This window comes from Schistocerca gregaria, chromosome 5 (genome assembly GCF_023897955.1).
Source record: "Schistocerca gregaria isolate iqSchGreg1 chromosome 5, iqSchGreg1.2, whole genome shotgun sequence".
Classification (NCBI taxonomy): Eukaryota; Metazoa; Arthropoda; class Insecta; order Orthoptera; family Acrididae; genus Schistocerca; species Schistocerca gregaria.
In genome coordinates this window covers 237622440-237641168 of record NC_064924.1, presented here as the reverse complement: position 1 = coordinate 237641168, position 18729 = coordinate 237622440, and the positions used below count along the sequence as shown (strand labels likewise).

Genomic DNA, 18729 nt, shown 5'->3' with positions numbered 1-18729 from the left:
GCTCGTTGCACCGCCTGTCATTCGTTTGTTCGACAAAGTATCCATCTCTTGTAGCGACGAAAGGTAAATTTTTGTTTACAAATTTGCCGTTGTGCACTGCTACAAAACAATATGCCCTGACGTATTTCACAACATTTCTGTCACTTCATACTGTTTTGTTATTTCCAGAGACTCTTTGGAAGTCTTCCTCGGCGCACTCTTTTCAAACTGAGTTCCTTAATATCGTATCTTACGATAGTTTAAAATCAGTATGGAAGCATCTTTGTCACATGAGAAAGGTAGCATGAAAAAAGGGCTGGCAGGGGTAGTGACAAGATAGCAAGAAATGAAGACAGAGGGAAGCGTTCTCACCTGCCTGACACTCGTCGCGCTTCCAGATATTTGCGTAATTTGCACGGTTCATTCTCGGCTGTCCCCTTCCGTCCCGACTTGTCCCGACTTAGCTCGACTGCCGCTCGCTGCCGCTCGGGTCGCGGTCCATATGACAGCACAAGTACGAGAAGCATCTGCGAGATGGGCGCGGCCCGAACCGGCGAGTCCGAGGCGCCGTGTGCGGGCGTTCGGAGCTACCAGTGCCGCTCTGTGCTGCGCCATGCCGTGGAAAGGTGCGAAAACATGCACACAAGACACAGGCTTTTCGGCAAAGTATATATCTCTTGTAGCGACGAAAGGTAAATTTTTGTTTACAAATTTGCCCTTGTGCACTGCTACAAAACAATATGCCCTGACGTTTTTCACAACATTTCTGTCACTTCATACTGTTTTTATTATTCCAGAGACTCTTTGGAAGTCTTCCTTGGCGCACTCTTTTCAAACTGAATTCCTTAATATCGTATCTAACGATAGTTTAAAATCAGTATGGAAGCATCTTTGTCACTTGAGAAAGGTAGCATGAAAAAAGGGCTGGCAGGAGTAGTGACAAGAAAGCAAGAAATGAAGACAGCCAGAGTTCCCAGGCGGTCGCCGATCCGAATACTGACGTTGTTGCTTTTCTTCGGTGGTCAGACGGGAACAGGTCTTTCTTTAATGTAGTTAGTTTTTGGAATTTAGTGCTCCTACAAAACAGTACTCTCTGACGCGTTTCAAGAGCACATCTGTCGATTCGCAGTGTTTCGTTATTTTCAACGAGATCCTAGCACTCTTCCTCCGCGCATTCTTGTTCAAACTGAGTTCATTACTGTAATTTCGCATCTTACGTTTAATACAGTAGTTTAAAATGCTTGTGGAAGCATCTTTGTCGCACCTGAGAGTTTGCATGAAAAGAGGGCTGGCAGGTGTAGTGACATAAAATTTAAAAGAAGAGAGGGAGCCAACAGCACCTTTTTTTTTTTTTTTTTTTTGTTTTTTTTTTTTTTTTTATTTTTTTTTGAGGGCTGACAGGTGTAGTGACATAAAATTTAAAAGAAGAGAGGGGGCCAACAGCACTTTTTTTTTTTTCTTTATTTTTTTTTTTTTTTTTTTTTTTTTTGGCCTCCCAACTCCCCTTATAGCCCGGCCTTTACACTCTCCATGAAATGCCTTCTAATTGGCGAGCTTCAAATGCTATCTATAAGGGTGCTGTTGGCTCCTCGTAGGTGGACTGGTAGACGCTATTTCTAGTAATGCCTTCTTCGGCGAGGCGCGCATGTACCTTGATGCGGTATTGCGTCTTGTATACGAATCAAAAGAAAATGGTTTCTCCAAAACTTGAGAAACAAAAACGTTAAAATCACTCAAATTATACTTCAAAACGGAAAATAAAAATGTCTCCACACCGTAAACGCTCGCTTGAACGACGGCGGAAAATGGTCGCCAACTTCTATGGCCACCAGAACGCAGTAGCTGCCGAAAATGTATATCACACTAGGAAAGAAAAAAATAAATCTAATCAAACGGTCTCCGCCAATGATCTTCGGATATGACGGCGAGAAGAATCACAAACTGAAAAACATCCACCCACAGAAAGTATAAGGAATCCAACGTACATGCACACGTAAAAGTAAGGAAAAAGTCCTTCTCGACACTGTCTCCTCGGTCATCCTGGGAGAGGAAATGAAAGAAAAAATGTCCTCAGAACAAAAAAAAAAAAAAAAAAAAAAAAAAAAATAAAGCACAAGTTAACTCCTACTAATAAAACATCCACATAACCCGAGAACAGGATACGTTGTCGATAATGTTCGTTCCATATAACACACATTGGCATTCAAATTTAGTTCCATCATTCGTAGAAAGAAAGTTCCGTTGTAAGCAGCAAAGTCCCGTCGAAGCAACATAAGTCATAGCACCGGCATTACCACTGGAGGATAACGCGATAACAGTCAAAATTGGTAGGCAGTCCTATGTAGATATCAAAAATTTAGCATAGGCATGGTCCAAGGCCACACGCAAAAAATTGGCAAAAGTCTGAGTATAAGCCGCACGAGCAAAGTCCTGACGGTGTTCCGTCCACAAATAGGATAGAAAATCGACGGCATCAGTCACTTTCAGGGTAAAGATACAGTAAACTGTATGTCCAAGAATCCATAACGTCGCATTTCTTTTGGTGGCCGGGTAAGCCGCGCACTGAGGCACTATGGCGTCCATGGTTGTCACGTGCCGCCTGTCCACCCTGTTAATCAGACGAACCATGTCACAGGCAATGTCCCAGACCACACGAAATTTGTCACACACAAAACGATGTTCGATAGTGTCCTCCTCTGCACACAATTCACACTCTCCCGAAGAAATCAAATTAATAGCACAAAGATTGGCATTTGTCGGGATAGTCCGGTTGACCACTTTATACCAAGTAGCATGAACGGCGGCCAGGACGGCGGCGGTAGCAAGGTTCTTCCACACCAGCTTCCAATCATGCTGTGGCAACCGATATTCCCATTTGTTCCTAATCGGCGTCCCTCGAAGAGCTCGAATTATCTCAGTAACACTACATGTACAGACGTCACCAAACACAAGATAACTATTGTAAACATAATAGCGGCGCACGAAATTCAACACATACGGAATGTGACTGATTGAAACAGGGGCTACTACTGATGGTGGGCGGTAATGACGAAACAAGGCAGCTGTCGGACTGTGCGGCCCCTTGTCAATCACCACTGTGGTCCGTTTCACAAGGAGCGCCGCACACTTAGATCGGAAGTCAACCAAACCTAGCCCCCCTTCCTGCAAGCTTAAAGTACACGTCGCCAAGGAGACCTTAAAAATATCGCCCTTCCATAGCAGCCAATAAACTGCTTGTTGGATGGCCCTTTCCAATTCTTTTGGCACTGGGAGAACTTGTGCCAGATACCACGCTTTGGCGAAGATATTCGTGTTAATGAGAGCCACCTTCTGACGAAGCGCCAGGTTGCGAGAGGCGTAGAGTTTAGCAACAGCTCGGATCTTGTATAATGTGGAACGCCAATTAAGGGCTTCCATACGCTGTGTGTTGTCAGTTAGAATGACACCGAGCACCGTGTGCTGTTGCTTCACACAAAACCAATCGCCGCTGACAGTGCGTAATCGAGGTGTAAGGGGAAGCAAGACAGTCTTACGAGGGTTGACGATAGCTCCCGTCGCCCTCTCAAAACGGTCCAAAACACCACGCAAGCGATCAAGATCCTCTGGATGATCAATGAAGACCCCCAGGTCATCAGCATACGCCCGACATACCAGCTGGACGTCGCCAAGTCGAATACCCCGGCACTCCCGGGCTATACAACGTAGGAGTGGGTCCAACGCCAAGGCGAAAAGCGCCATAGACAGAGGACACCCCTGTCGGACAGAACGACCAATGGGGATTACGCTACCAGGAATACCGTTGATGACCACCCGAGAAGTGGCATTACGCAAGATATTGTACACCATCTTCGTTAGTTTGGACCCAAAACCCAGGCCGATCATCACTCGCCGCAGATAGGAGTGGCTGATCCGATCAAAGGCGTTTTTAAAGTCTACCAGCAAGATCGCAGCCGCTCGGAGCCTGTGACCCTTTACATATCCGATGCAGTCGCGATAAGCCAGGACGGCATCGAAAATGTTCCTGTCGGCCACAGCACAAGTTTGATATTCACTGATGACCTTGGGCAGAACGACCTGCATCCTGTGCGTAACACACCGCGCCATAATCTTATAATCAGCGTTCAAGAGGGTTATAGGGCGAACACTGTCTATACGCGGCGTCGCGGTTGATTTAGGGAGAAGTGCAACACGCCCTTCCGCAAACTCCGCCGGGATGTCAACACCGTTATGGATTTCGTTCATGATCACAGTTAAAACATCGCTTAAAAGAGGGAAAAATTTTAAATAAAATTCCGCGGGGATTCCGTCCATACCAGGGGATTTGCCCCTAGGACTACTTTTCACCGCCGCAGAGAGATCCTCAGAAGTAAAAGTCGCATTAAGATGGGCCCTGTCTTGTCGCGTTAAAACATGTGGGATCCCCTGCAAAAAATCGCGGAGCGCCCCGGGGTCGGCGTCTACTGGGTGAAAGAGCGCAGCAAAGTGATCATGGACCTCCCGCTCAATATCCATCCAGTCGGAAGTCGTCGTCCCATCCTGTTTGAGCCACTTACGAATAACCAACCTCTCCCGCCGCCTCCGCTCCCTGTTCAGGTGGTAGAGAGAGAGCGGTTCCCCCTCAACGGCACCTACAGGTTGGCTGCGCGTGACCGTCCCAAACCCCTTCCGGCGAAGATCGTCAAGAAGTTGAGCTTTAAACTGATTAAAAACCGGAAGCAACTGTGGAGATGTAGTGACTCGCTGTGCTAGATCTTTTAAACAGGACTGGTAAAAACTCGCCGTCGACCGGCGCCAATGCGCCGCATCGCGACTAAAATTGATTAAAAAGCGCCTGATGGCCGGCTTCGCTACCTCCACCCACCACCTGATGGTACTGCCGTCGTCGCCCTTGTCACGCAAGAGCTTGCGCCACAAAGCAGTAAATTGGGACGCAAGAGCGTCATCATCTAAAAGACTGCAATTAAGCTTCCAGATATTCGGACGCCGAGGAGGTCGCGCACGCGGTAAAACAAGTTGACACAAAAATCCACAATGGTCAGAAAAAATAACCGGCAATACTTCCGCCCTTGTGACATGGGCGGCAAGCGGCAACGACACATAAATTCTGTCCAGTCGACTATGACCTGTGGCATAAAAGTGGGTGAAATGTGTTTTATCCGGGTTGAGCACACGCCACGTGTCCCGCAAGCGAAAAGTGTCAACCAAAGTGCGCAACTCTTGACACCAATTAGGGCGCGGCTCCTGATCCCTACCATCAATAACGGCGTTAAAATCGCCACCAATCACTAATTCATTAGTATTGCGATGGAGCAATTGACAGAGATCCTGGCTGTAAAACTGATTCCGCGCTGGTTTATCACCGGCATGGGCATAGACATTTACAAAAGTGACACCATTAATAACACAGGCGATTGCGCGACCATTGGGCAATATTTCAACGTCACTGACATCAAAACCCGGACGGAATAAAATGGCAGTACCAGTCTGTTCATCCGACATGATATTATCAATAACGGTAAAAGCAGAGGAATCAATAAAATACAAAAGAGCCGTACGCGTAACTTCCTGTAATAACGCGACATGACAGTGAGAATCACATAAAAAGGTGTGCAAAGCCGATAACTTATACTGGGCACTCAATTTGTTTACATTAACAGTTAAAATGTTCCACGAACAATGCTCAATATCCATACACAATTAAAAAAAAGCACAATTGATAAAAACTTTACATGTGGAGAAAAACAGCAATGATCGGCAAAAGACAACCACCACAAAAGGATAAAATACACCAGAGAGACGGGTTGAAATCCCGTCAGCCGGATCCATAGCATCCAATCGGCGCAATGCACTAAAAAAAAAAAAAGACAACTATGATAGGCCGTCCCCCATTGAAAACAGAGCACGGCTCCCACAACCCGTCATTTAAAACAGATAGAACATCGACGCCGAATAACGACGGAGGATCTTGCGGCGGTCGGTGAATAAAGGCAAACGGAGCTGACCACGCGAAAACGACCAACAAAAAACCAAACGAGGGCACCGCAGAAGCAGCAATAAAATAGCTAAAAACAAAAAACACAGATCATGCAAATGTGCGCGAGAGGAGGAAACAACACTTGCACACACTAAGTCGCGTCACTGGCCTCCACGTCCGCCGCCCAGTCCTGGGGGGCGGCGGGAGGGGGGTGTGGGGGTGGCGCGGTCCCAGAATCCGTTCCACTAGAGTCCACCGACATGGGACCAACGACAGACATCTCGACATCAGGAGAAGAGGCCGGCACACGTTCAGTAGCAGAAGGACAAACGCGACGCTGGTGTGTGTCTTCCGCCTTACGTTTGGTCGGCAATTGCGGTGTCAACACAGCCGAAACAGTGTCGGTCGGTTGCCCGGAGTCGTCGCCTGCGCCCGGCTGGCTTAAGACAGTCCGTAAGTGCCGAACAGCGACGTCACGTTTTTGATCAGCAACATTGATTTCGGCAGGCAGCTGACGGCGAGGAGAGGCGCGCCGTTGTTGCTGTTGGTCCACGGGCTGACGCCCAGAGCCAGGAGCCTGAGACGAACGCCGCTCGTCGGCAAGGTCCCGTCGGGAAGCACGCTGTTGGGAAGCCTGCCGACCGGGTCGTGTCGGTCGGGAGGCGTCGGGGGAACGCCCAACCGGAGACGGACTGCGATCGGGTCGCGGAAGACCCCTATCAGAGGGAGGCGACCGACCAACACTACGCGCACGTTGCCGACTTGAACTACGAGACGAACGTTCGTCCCGTCTCGGTTTCGGTGCTACAAAAAATGCCTGTGATTCCACAGCAGCAGCGGAATTAGGAGAACCGGCAGGCACAGTAACAGGGGCAATCAAAGAACCGGACTGTTCCGGTACTGTCACTGACAGCGAAACAGGTTCCGACACTAAATCACGCGCCGACTGCTGCACGGGTTCGGACACTGTCTCTTGTGAAACATTCGTTACTACCAGATTTTCGATAGTTGTCCCGTCAGCCGGAGCCGGAGACATTGAATCTAACACAGCAGACACAGAAGCAGAGTCACTATCGGTAGTGGACACATCCATAGCCATCGGGGTGGCAGCAAAGTTAGCGTCAGCTACACGGCGCGCGGGCGCGGGGGGGGCGGTACCCAAACCCGTGGCGGCCACAGAAGCAAAGCTGGCATCATTGAAATTACCTACAGTGGGCAGCTGGGCAGGCCGTTTCCGTTTAGGACAATCCTGTCTATAATGGCCAACGCCACCACAAAAAGAACATGTTTGTGGCTGTCCACTATAAGTAACGAACGCGCGGTGGCCGTTAACCAAAACAAACGAAGGAATGTGCTGTCTAACAACCATTTTCACACTTCTCACTCCGTTTTCTACTTGAAACAAGTACGCGGAGGACCACTTTTCCTTCACTACAGACAAAACAGTGCCATACGGCCGCAAATAACGAACAATTGTGTCATTTCGAATTTCAAATGGTAGGTTAAACACACGAATTTGCCTAATGCCAAAGCCAGCATGCGACACATTAACATTGCTTACGCGACCGTCAAGGTGACGAAATTTTCGGACACCGTCATTGACAGACACAACATGATCACACATTTCGGAATTTTTCAACTTCAAGAACACAGAGTTAAGAAAAGTATCGAATTGGATACCGAGAACGTCATCGTGCGTTAACAACAGATCTTCTAGAATGCAACGGTGGATTTCAAAGGCCGAGGGCTTGTCTACAGAACGATCGAACTCACATTGAATGTTATTTTGGCGTTCTTCACTGTCATCGTAAATCGTTGCCATAACTTACAGTCTGTGATGAAATATACAGCCGCTAGGCAGAGAAGAGCAGACGACACGCGAGGCGCCGCCGGCCAAGTCGCACGCGGAAGTACTGCTCGCTCGGCACCGAGGTGTTGCCAGGCGGGCAGACAGCCAAGTACTAACCGGGCCCGATGTTGCTTAACTTCGGTGATCGGACGAGAACCGGTGTATTCAACATGGTATGGCCGTTGGCGTCCTTATACAGTAGCCGCACGGCAGAAGAAGGCTTCGCCTCTCCTCCCAACACACGCAATCGCCGTTTTCGGTGGCACATTTGACGCAAAGCACGTCCTTCCACCTCGAAGGCGACGCGCAGTGCGGCGCGCCGCCACGTGGGTCAGACGCACAACACAGCTGCTCGTTGCACCGCCTGTCATTCGTTTGTTCGACAAAGTATCCATCTCTTGTAGCGACGAAAGGTAAATTTTTGTTTACAAATTTGCCGTTGTGCACTGCTACAAAACAATATGCCCTGACGTATTTCACAACATTTCTGTCACTTCATACTGTTTTGTTATTTCCAGAGACTCTTTGGAAGTCTTCCTCGGCGCACTCTTTTCAAACTGAGTTCCTTAATATCGTATCTTACGATAGTTTAAAATCAGTATGGAAGCATCTTTGTCACATGAGAAAGGTAGCATGAAAAAAGGGCTGGCAGGGGTAGTGACAAGATAGCAAGAAATGAAGACAGAGGGAAGCGTTCTCACCTGCCTGACACTCGTCGCGCTTCCAGATATTTGCGTAATTTGCACGGTTCATTCTCGGCTGTCCCCTTCCGTCCCGACTTGTCCCGACTTAGCTCGACTGCCGCTCGCTGCCGCTCGGGTCGCGGTCCATATGACAGCACAAGTACGAGAAGCATCTGCGAGATGGGCGCGGCCCGAACCGGCGAGTCCGAGGCGCCGTGTGCGGGCGTTCGGAGCTACCAGTGCCGCTCTGTGCTGCGCCATGCCGTGGAAAGGTGCGAAAACATGCACACAAGACACAGGCTTTTCGGCAAAGTATATATCTCTTGTAGCGACGAAAGGTAAATTTTTGTTTACAAATTTGCCCTTGTGCACTGCTACAAAACAATATGCCCTGACGTTTTTCACAACATTTCTGTCACTTCATACTGTTTTTATTATTCCAGAGACTCTTTGGAAGTCTTCCTTGGCGCACTCTTTTCAAACTGAATTCCTTAATATCGTATCTAACGATAGTTTAAAATCAGTATGGAAGCATCTTTGTCACTTGAGAAAGGTAGCATGAAAAAAGGGCTGGCAGGAGTAGTGACAAGAAAGCAAGAAATGAAGACAGCCAGAGTTCCCAGGCGGTCGCCGATCCGAATACTGACGTTGTTGCTTTTCTTCGGTGGTCAGACGGGAACAGGTCTTTCTTTAATGTAGTTAGTTTTTGGAATTTAGTGCTCCTACAAAACAGTACTCTCTGACGCGTTTCAAGAGCACATCTGTCGATTCGCAGTGTTTCGTTATTTTCAACGAGATCCTAGCACTCTTCCTCCGCGCATTCTTGTTCAAACTGAGTTCATTACTGTAATTTCGCATCTTACGTTTAATACAGTAGTTTAAAATGCTTGTGGAAGCATCTTTGTCGCACCTGAGAGTTTGCATGAAAAGAGGGCTGGCAGGTGTAGTGACATAAAATTTAAAAGAAGAGAGGGAGCCAACAGCACCCGGTGTTCCCAGGCGGTCACCCATCCAAGTACTAACCGGGCCCGATGTTGCTTAACTTCGGTGATCGGACGAGAACCGGTGTATTCAACATGGTATGGCCGTTGGCGTCCTTATACAGTAGCCGCACGGCAGAAGAAGGCTTCGCCTCTCCTCCCAACACACGCAATCGCCGTTTTCGGTGGCACATTTGACGCAAAGCACGTCCTTCCACCTCGAAGGCGACGCGCAGTGCGGCGCGCCGCCACGTGGGTCAGACGCACAACACAGCTGCTCGTTGCACCGCCTGTCATTCGTTTGTTCGACAAAGTATCCATCTCTTGTAGCGACGAAAGGTAAATTTTTGTTTACAAATTTGCCGTTGTGCACTGCTACAAAACAATATGCCCTGACGTATTTCACAACATTTCTGTCACTTCATACTGTTTTGTTATTTCCAGAGACTCTTTGGAAGTCTTCCTCGGCGCACTCTTTTCAAACTGAGTTCCTTAATATCGTATCTTACGATAGTTTAAAATCAGTATGGAAGCATCTTTGTCACATGAGAAAGGTAGCATGAAAAAAGGGCTGGCAGGGGTAGTGACAAGATAGCAAGAAATGAAGACAGAGGGAAGCGTTCTCACCTGCCTGACACTCGTCGCGCTTCCAGATATTTGCGTAATTTGCACGGTTCATTCTCGGCTGTCCCCTTCCGTCCCGACTTGTCCCGACTTAGCTCGACTGCCGCTCGCTGCCGCTCGGGTCGCGGTCCATATGACAGCACAAGTACGAGAAGCATCTGCGAGATGGGCGCGGCCCGAACCGGCGAGTCCGAGGCGCCGTGTGCGGGCGTTCGGAGCTACCAGTGCCGCTCTGTGCTGCGCCATGCCGTGGAAAGGTGCGAAAACATGCACACAAGACACAGGCTTTTCGGCAAAGTATATATCTCTTGTAGCGACGAAAGGTAAATTTTTGTTTACAAATTTGCCCTTGTGCACTGCTACAAAACAATATGCCCTGACGTTTTTCACAACATTTCTGTCACTTCATACTGTTTTTATTATTCCAGAGACTCTTTGGAAGTCTTCCTTGGCGCACTCTTTTCAAACTGAATTCCTTAATATCGTATCTAACGATAGTTTAAAATCAGTATGGAAGCATCTTTGTCACTTGAGAAAGGTAGCATGAAAAAAGGGCTGGCAGGAGTAGTGACAAGAAAGCAAGAAATGAAGACAGCCAGAGTTCCCAGGCGGTCGCCGATCCGAATACTGACGTTGTTGCTTTTCTTCGGTGGTCAGACGGGAACAGGTCTTTCTTTAATGTAGTTAGTTTTTGGAATTTAGTGCTCCTACAAAACAGTACTCTCTGACGCGTTTCAAGAGCACATCTGTCGATTCGCAGTGTTTCGTTATTTTCAACGAGATCCTAGCACTCTTCCTCCGCGCATTCTTGTTCAAACTGAGTTCATTACTGTAATTTCGCATCTTACGTTTAATACAGTAGTTTAAAATGCTTGTGGAAGCATCTTTGTCGCACCTGAGAGTTTGCATGAAAAGAGGGCTGGCAGGTGTAGTGACATAAAATTTAAAAGAAGAGAGGGAGCCAACAGCACCCGGTGTTCCCAGGCGGTCACCCATCCAAGTACTAACCGGGCCCGATGTTGCTTAACTTCGGTGATCGGACGAGAACCGGTGTATTCAACATGGTATGGCCGTTGGCGTCCTTATACAGTAGCCGCACGGCAGAAGAAGGCTTCGCCTCTCCTCCCAACACACGCAATCGCCGTTTTCGGTGGCACATTTGACGCAAAGCACGTCCTTCCACCTCGAAGGCGACGCGCAGTGCGGCGCGCCGCCACGTGGGTCAGACGCACAACACAGCTGCTCGTTGCACCGCCTGTCATTCGTTTGTTCGACAAAGTATCCATCTCTTGTAGCGACGAAAGGTAAATTTTTGTTTACAAATTTGCCGTTGTGCACTGCTACAAAACAATATGCCCTGACGTATTTCACAACATTTCTGTCACTTCATACTGTTTTGTTATTTCCAGAGACTCTTTGGAAGTCTTCCTCGGCGCACTCTTTTCAAACTGAGTTCCTTAATATCGTATCTTACGATAGTTTAAAATCAGTATGGAAGCATCTTTGTCACATGAGAAAGGTAGCATGAAAAAAGGGCTGGCAGGGGTAGTGACAAGATAGCAAGAAATGAAGACAGAGGGAAGCGTTCTCACCTGCCTGACACTCGTCGCGCTTCCAGATATTTGCGTAATTTGCACGGTTCATTCTCGGCTGTCCCCTTCCGTCCCGACTTGTCCCGACTTAGCTCGACTGCCGCTCGCTGCCGCTCGGGTCGCGGTCCATATGACAGCACAAGTACGAGAAGCATCTGCGAGATGGGCGCGGCCCGAACCGGCGAGTCCGAGGCGCCGTGTGCGGGCGTTCGGAGCTACCAGTGCCGCTCTGTGCTGCGCCATGCCGTGGAAAGGTGCGAAAACATGCACACAAGACACAGGCTTTTCGGCAAAGTATATATCTCTTGTAGCGACGAAAGGTAAATTTTTGTTTACAAATTTGCCCTTGTGCACTGCTACAAAACAATATGCCCTGACGTTTTTCACAACATTTCTGTCACTTCATACTGTTTTTATTATTCCAGAGACTCTTTGGAAGTCTTCCTTGGCGCACTCTTTTCAAACTGAATTCCTTAATATCGTATCTAACGATAGTTTAAAATCAGTATGGAAGCATCTTTGTCACTTGAGAAAGGTAGCATGAAAAAAGGGCTGGCAGGAGTAGTGACAAGAAAGCAAGAAATGAAGACAGCCAGAGTTCCCAGGCGGTCGCCGATCCGAATACTGACGTTGTTGCTTTTCTTCGGTGGTCAGACGGGAACAGGTCTTTCTTTAATGTAGTTAGTTTTTGGAATTTAGTGCTCCTACAAAACAGTACTCTCTGACGCGTTTCAAGAGCACATCTGTCGATTCGCAGTGTTTCGTTATTTTCAACGAGATCCTAGCACTCTTCCTCCGCGCATTCTTGTTCAAACTGAGTTCATTACTGTAATTTCGCATCTTACGTTTAATACAGTAGTTTAAAATGCTTGTGGAAGCATCTTTGTCGCACCTGAGAGTTTGCATGAAAAGAGGGCTGGCAGGTGTAGTGACATAAAATTTAAAAGAAGAGAGGGAGCCAACAGCACCCGGTGATCCCAGGCGGTCACCCATCCAAGTACTAACCGGGCCCGATGTTGCTTAACTTCGGTGATCGGACGAGAACCGGTGTATTCAACATGGTATGGCCGTTGGCGTCCTTATACAGTAGCCGCACGGCAGAAGAAGGCTTCGCCTCTCCTCCCAACACACGCAATCGCCGTTTTCGGTGGCACATTTGACGCAAAGCACGTCCTTCCACCTCGAAGGCGACGCGCAGTGCGGCGCGCCGCCACGTGGGTCAGACGCACAACACAGCTGCTCGTTGCACCGCCTGTCATTCGTTTGTTCGACAAAGTATCCATCTCTTGTAGCGACGAAAGGTAAATTTTTGTTTACAAATTTGCCGTTGTGCACTGCTACAAAACAATATGCCCTGACGTATTTCACAACATTTCTGTCACTTCATACTGTTTTGTTATTTCCAGAGACTCTTTGGAAGTCTTCCTCGGCGCACTCTTTTCAAACTGAGTTCCTTAATATCGTATCTTACGATAGTTTAAAATCAGTATGGAAGCATCTTTGTCACATGAGAAAGGTAGCATGAAAAAAGGGCTGGCAGGGGTAGTGACAAGATAGCAAGAAATGAAGACAGAGGGAAGCGTTCTCACCTGCCTGACACTCGTCGCGCTTCCAGATATTTGCGTAATTTGCACGGTTCATTCTCGGCTGTCCCCTTCCGTCCCGACTTGTCCCGACTTAGCTCGACTGCCGCTCGCTGCCGCTCGGGTCGCGGTCCATATGACAGCACAAGTACGAGAAGCATCTGCGAGATGGGCGCGGCCCGAACCGGCGAGTCCGAGGCGCCGTGTGCGGGCGTTCGGAGCTACCAGTGCCGCTCTGTGCTGCGCCATGCCGTGGAAAGGTGCGAAAACATGCACACAAGACACAGGCTTTTCGGCAAAGTATATATCTCTTGTAGCGACGAAAGGTAAATTTTTGTTTACAAATTTGCCCTTGTGCACTGCTACAAAACAATATGCCCTGACGTTTTTCACAACATTTCTGTCACTTCATACTGTTTTTATTATTCCAGAGACTCTTTGGAAGTCTTCCTTGGCGCACTCTTTTCAAACTGAATTCCTTAATATCGTATCTAACGATAGTTTAAAATCAGTATGGAAGCATCTTTGTCACTTGAGAAAGGTAGCATGAAAAAAGGGCTGGCAGGAGTAGTGACAAGAAAGCAAGAAATGAAGACAGCCAGAGTTCCCAGGCGGTCGCCGATCCGAATACTGACGTTGTTGCTTTTCTTCGGTGGTCAGACGGGAACAGGTCTTTCTTTAATGTAGTTAGTTTTTGGAATTTAGTGCTCCTACAAAACAGTACTCTCTGACGCGTTTCAAGAGCACATCTGTCGATTCGCAGTGTTTCGTTATTTTCAACGAGATCCTAGCACTCTTCCTCCGCGCATTCTTGTTCAAACTGAGTTCATTACTGTAATTTCGCATCTTACGTTTAATACAGTAGTTTAAAATGCTTGTGGAAGCATCTTTGTCGCACCTGAGAGTTTGCATGAAAAGAGGGCTGGCAGGTGTAGTGACATAAAATTTAAAAGAAGAGAGGGAGCCAACAGCACCCGGTGATCCCAGGCGGTCACCCATCCAAGTACTAACCGGGCCCGATGTTGCTTAACTTCGGTGATCGGACGAGAACCGGTGTATTCAACATGGTATGGCCGTTGGCGTCCTTATACAGTAGCCGCACGGCAGAAGAAGGCTTCGCCTCTCCTCCCAACACACGCAATCGCCGTTTTCGGTGGCACATTTGACGCAAAGCACGTCCTTCCACCTCGAAGGCGACGCGCAGTGCGGCGCGCCGCCACGTGGGTCAGACGCACAACACAGCTGCTCGTTGCACCGCCTGTCATTCGTTTGTTCGACAAAGTATCCATCTCTTGTAGCGACGAAAGGTAAATTTTTGTTTACAAATTTGCCGTTGTGCACTGCTACAAAACAATATGCCCTGACGTATTTCACAACATTTCTGTCACTTCATACTGTTTTGTTATTTCCAGAGACTCTTTGGAAGTCTTCCTCGGCGCACTCTTTTCAAACTGAGTTCCTTAATATCGTATCTTACGATAGTTTAAAATCAGTATGGAAGCATCTTTGTCACATGAGAAAGGTAGCATGAAAAAAGGGCTGGCAGGGGTAGTGACAAGATAGCAAGAAATGAAGACAGAGGGAAGCGTTCTCACCTGCCTGACACTCGTCGCGCTTCCAGATATTTGCGTAATTTGCACGGTTCATTCTCGGCTGTCCCCTTCCGTCCCGACTTGTCCCGACTTAGCTCGACTGCCGCTCGCTGCCGCTCGGGTCGCGGTCCATATGACAGCACAAGTACGAGAAGCATCTGCGAGATGGGCGCGGCCCGAACCGGCGAGTCCGAGGCGCCGTGTGCGGGCGTTCGGAGCTACCAGTGCCGCTCTGTGCTGCGCCATGCCGTGGAAAGGTGCGAAAACATGCACACAAGACACAGGCTTTTCGGCAAAGTATATATCTCTTGTAGCGACGAAAGGTAAATTTTTGTTTACAAATTTGCCCTTGTGCACTGCTACAAAACAATATGCCCTGACGTTTTTCACAACATTTCTGTCACTTCATACTGTTTTTATTATTCCAGAGACTCTTTGGAAGTCTTCCTTGGCGCACTCTTTTCAAACTGAATTCCTTAATATCGTATCTAACGATAGTTTAAAATCAGTATGGAAGCATCTTTGTCACTTGAGAAAGGTAGCATGAAAAAAGGGCTGGCAGGAGTAGTGACAAGAAAGCAAGAAATGAAGACAGCCAGAGTTCCCAGGCGGTCGCCGATCCGAATACTGACGTTGTTGCTTTTCTTCGGTGGTCAGACGGGAACAGGTCTTTCTTTAATGTAGTTAGTTTTTGGAATTTAGTGCTCCTACAAAACAGTACTCTCTGACGCGTTTCAAGAGCACATCTGTCGATTCGCAGTGTTTCGTTATTTTCAACGAGATCCTAGCACTCTTCCTCCGCGCATTCTTGTTCAAACTGAGTTCATTACTGTAATTTCGCATCTTACGTTTAATACAGTAGTTTAAAATGCTTGTGGAAGCATCTTTGTCGCACCTGAGAGTTTGCATGAAAAGAGGGCTGGCAGGTGTAGTGACATAAAATTTAAAAGAAGAGAGGGAGCCAACAGCACCCGGTGTTCCCAGGCGGTCACCCATCCAAGTACTAACCGGGCCCGATGTTGCTTAACTTCGGTGATCGGACGAGAACCGGTGTATTCAACATGGTATGGCCGTTGGCGTCCTTATACAGTAGCCGCACGGCAGAAGAAGGCTTCGCCTCTCCTCCCAACACACGCAATCGCCGTTTTCGGTGGCACATTTGACGCAAAGCACGTCCTTCCACCTCGAAGGCGACGCGCAGTGCGGCGCGCCGCCACGTGGGTCAGACGCACAACACAGCTGCTCGTTGCACCGCCTGTCATTCGTTTGTTCGACAAAGTATCCATCTCTTGTAGCGACGAAAGGTAAATTTTTGTTTACAAATTTGCCGTTGTGCACTGCTACAAAACAATATGCCCTGACGTATTTCACAACATTTCTGTCACTTCATACTGTTTTGTTATTTCCAGAGACTCTTTGGAAGTCTTCCTCGGCGCACTCTTTTCAAACTGAGTTCCTTAATATCGTATCTTACGATAGTTTAAAATCAGTATGGAAGCATCTTTGTCACATGAGAAAGGTAGCATGAAAAAAGGGCTGGCAGGGGTAGTGACAAGATAGCAAGAAATGAAGACAGAGGGAAGCGTTCTCACCTGCCTGACACTCGTCGCGCTTCCAGATATTTGCGTAATTTGCACGGTTCATTCTCGGCTGTCCCCTTCCGTCCCGACTTGTCCCGACTTAGCTCGACTGCCGCTCGCTGCCGCTCGGGTCGCGGTCCATATGACAGCACAAGTACGAGAAGCATCTGCGAGATGGGCGCGGCCCGAACCGGCGAGTCCGAGGCGCCGTGTGCGGGCGTTCGGAGCTACCAGTGCCGCTCTGTGCTGCGCCATGCCGTGGAAAGGTGCGAAAACATGCACACAAGACACAGGCTTTTCGGCAAAGTATATATCTCTTGTAGCGACGAAAGGTAAATTTTTGTTTACAAATTTGCCCTTGTGCACTGCTACAAAACAATATGCCCTGACGTTTTTCACAACATTTCTGTCACTTCATACTGTTTTTATTATTCCAGAGACTCTTTGGAAGTCTTCCTTGGCGCACTCTTTTCAAACTGAATTCCTTAATATCGTATCTAACGATAGTTTAAAATCAGTATGGAAGCATCTTTGTCACTTGAGAAAGGTAGCATGAAAAAAGGGCTGGCAGGAGTAGTGACAAGAAAGCAAGAAATGAAGACAGCCAGAGTTCCCAGGCGGTCGCCGATCCGAATACTGACGTTGTTGCTTTTCTTCGGTGGTCAGACGGGAACAGGTCTTTCTTTAATGTAGTTAGTTTTTGGAATTTAGTGCTCCTACAAAACAGTACTCTCTGACGCGTTTCAAGAGCACATCTGTCGATTCGCAGTGTTTCGTTATTTTCAACGAGATCCTAGCACTCTTCCTCCGCGCATTCTTGTTCAAACTGAGTTCATTACTGTAATTTCGCATCTTACGTTTAATACAGTAGTTTAAAATGCTTGTGGAAGCATCTTTGTCGCACCTGAGAGTTTGCATGAAAAGAGGGCTGGCAGGTGTAGTGACATAAAATTTAAAAGAAGAGAGGGAGCCAACAGCACCCGGTGTTCCCAGGCGGTCACCCATCCAAGTACTAACCGGGCCCGATGTTGCTTAACTTCGGTGATCGGACGAGAACCGGTGTATTCAACATGGTATGGCCGTTGGCGTCCTTATACAGTAGCCGCACGGCAGAAGAAGGCTTCGCCTCTCCTCCCAACACACGCAATCGCCGTTTTCGGTGGCACATTTGACGCAAAGCACGTCCTTCCACCTCGAAGGCGACGCGCAGTGCGGCGCGCCGCCACGTGGGTCAGACGCACAACACAGCTGCTCGTTGCACCGCCTGTCATTCGTTTGTTCGACAAAGTATCCATCTCTTGTAGCGACGAAAGGTAAATTTTTGTTTACAAATTTGCCGTTGTGCACTGCTACAAAACAATATGCCCTGACGTATTTCACAACATTTCTGTCACTTCATACTGTTTTGTTATTTCCAGAGACTCTTTGGAAGTCTTCCTCGGCGCACTCTTTTCAAACTGAGTTCCTTAATATCGTATCTTACGATAGTTTAAAATCAGTATGGAAGCATCTTTGTCACATGAGAAAGGTAGCATGAAAAAAGGGCTGGCAGGGGTAGTGACAAGATAGCAAGAAATGAAGACAGAGGGAAGCGTTCTCACCTGCCTGACACTCGTCGCGCTTCCAGATATTTGCGTAATTTGCACGGTTCATTCTCGGCTGTCCCCTTCCGTCCCGACTTGTCCCGACTTAGCTCGACTGCCGCTCGCTGCCGCTCGGGTCGCGGTCCATATGACAGCACAAGTACGAGAAGCATCTGCGAGATGGGCGCGGCCCGAACCGGCGAGTCCGAGGCGCCGTGTGCGGGCGTTCGGAGCTACCAGTGCCGCTCTGTGCTGCGCCATGCCGTGGAAAGGTGCGAAAACATGCACACAAGACACAGGCTTTTCGGCAAAGTATATATCTCTTGTAGCGACGAAAGGTAAATTTTTGTTTACAAATTTGCCCTTGTGCACTGCTACAAAACAATATGCCCTGACGTTTTTCACAACATTTCTGTCACTTCATACTGTTTTTATTATTCCAGAGACTCTTTGGAAGTCTTCCTTGGCGCACTCTTTTCAAACTGAATTCCTTAATATCGTATCTAACGATAGTTTAAAATCAGTATGGAAGCATCTTTGTCACTTGAGAAAGGTAGCATGAAAAAAGGGCTGGCAGGAGTAGTGACAAGAAAGCAAGAAATGAAGACAGCCAGAGTTCCCAGGCGGTCGCCGATCCGAATACTGACGTTGTTGCTTTTCTTCGGTGGTCAGACGGGAACAGGTCTTTCTTTAATGTAGTTAGTTTTTGG

At 48.1% G+C, this 18729-nt stretch overlaps 1 protein-coding gene, 6 non-coding genes and 1 pseudogene across 7 annotated transcripts; all 8 read right to left on the bottom strand.

Annotated features, from left to right (window-relative positions):
• Positions 1–6104: 6104 nt before the first annotated feature.
• On the bottom strand, positions 6105–7052 carry LOC126273300 (uncharacterized). Its single transcript, XM_049976846.1, has one exon. It carries the CDS (start codon positions 7050–7052, stop codon positions 6105–6107), a length of 948 nt encoding a protein of 315 aa, XP_049832803.1.
• An 819-nt stretch (positions 7053–7871) lies between these two features.
• LOC126274534 (5S ribosomal RNA) lies at positions 7872–7989 on the bottom strand (annotated as a pseudogene).
• Positions 7990–9459: 1470 nt separating this feature from the next.
• On the bottom strand, positions 9460–9578 carry LOC126274903 (5S ribosomal RNA). The gene has a single exon (XR_007550454.1). It is a non-coding gene; the product is annotated as a 5S ribosomal RNA (ribosomal RNA).
• Positions 9579–11048: 1470 nt separating this feature from the next.
• On the bottom strand, positions 11049–11167 carry LOC126274901 (5S ribosomal RNA). The gene has a single exon (XR_007550452.1). It is a non-coding gene; the product is annotated as a 5S ribosomal RNA (ribosomal RNA).
• Positions 11168–12637: 1470 nt separating this feature from the next.
• LOC126274141 (5S ribosomal RNA) lies at positions 12638–12756 on the bottom strand. The gene has a single exon (XR_007549968.1). It is a non-coding gene; the product is annotated as a 5S ribosomal RNA (ribosomal RNA).
• A 1470-nt stretch (positions 12757–14226) lies between these two features.
• Positions 14227–14345, bottom strand: LOC126274140 (5S ribosomal RNA). Its single transcript, XR_007549967.1, has one exon. It is a non-coding gene; the product is annotated as a 5S ribosomal RNA (ribosomal RNA).
• Positions 14346–15815: 1470 nt separating this feature from the next.
• On the bottom strand, positions 15816–15934 carry LOC126274900 (5S ribosomal RNA). The gene has a single exon (XR_007550451.1). It is a non-coding gene; the product is annotated as a 5S ribosomal RNA (ribosomal RNA).
• Positions 15935–17404: 1470 nt separating this feature from the next.
• On the bottom strand, positions 17405–17523 carry LOC126274899 (5S ribosomal RNA). The gene has a single exon (XR_007550450.1). It is a non-coding gene; the product is annotated as a 5S ribosomal RNA (ribosomal RNA).
• Positions 17524–18729: the final 1206 nt, after the last annotated feature.

What these genes read in the sequence shown, in the direction of transcription:
- LOC126273300 (XM_049976846.1), bottom strand. Translation starts at nt 7,052, where the DNA reads ATGGCTATGGATGTGTCCACTACCGATAGTGACTCTGCTTCTGTGTCT.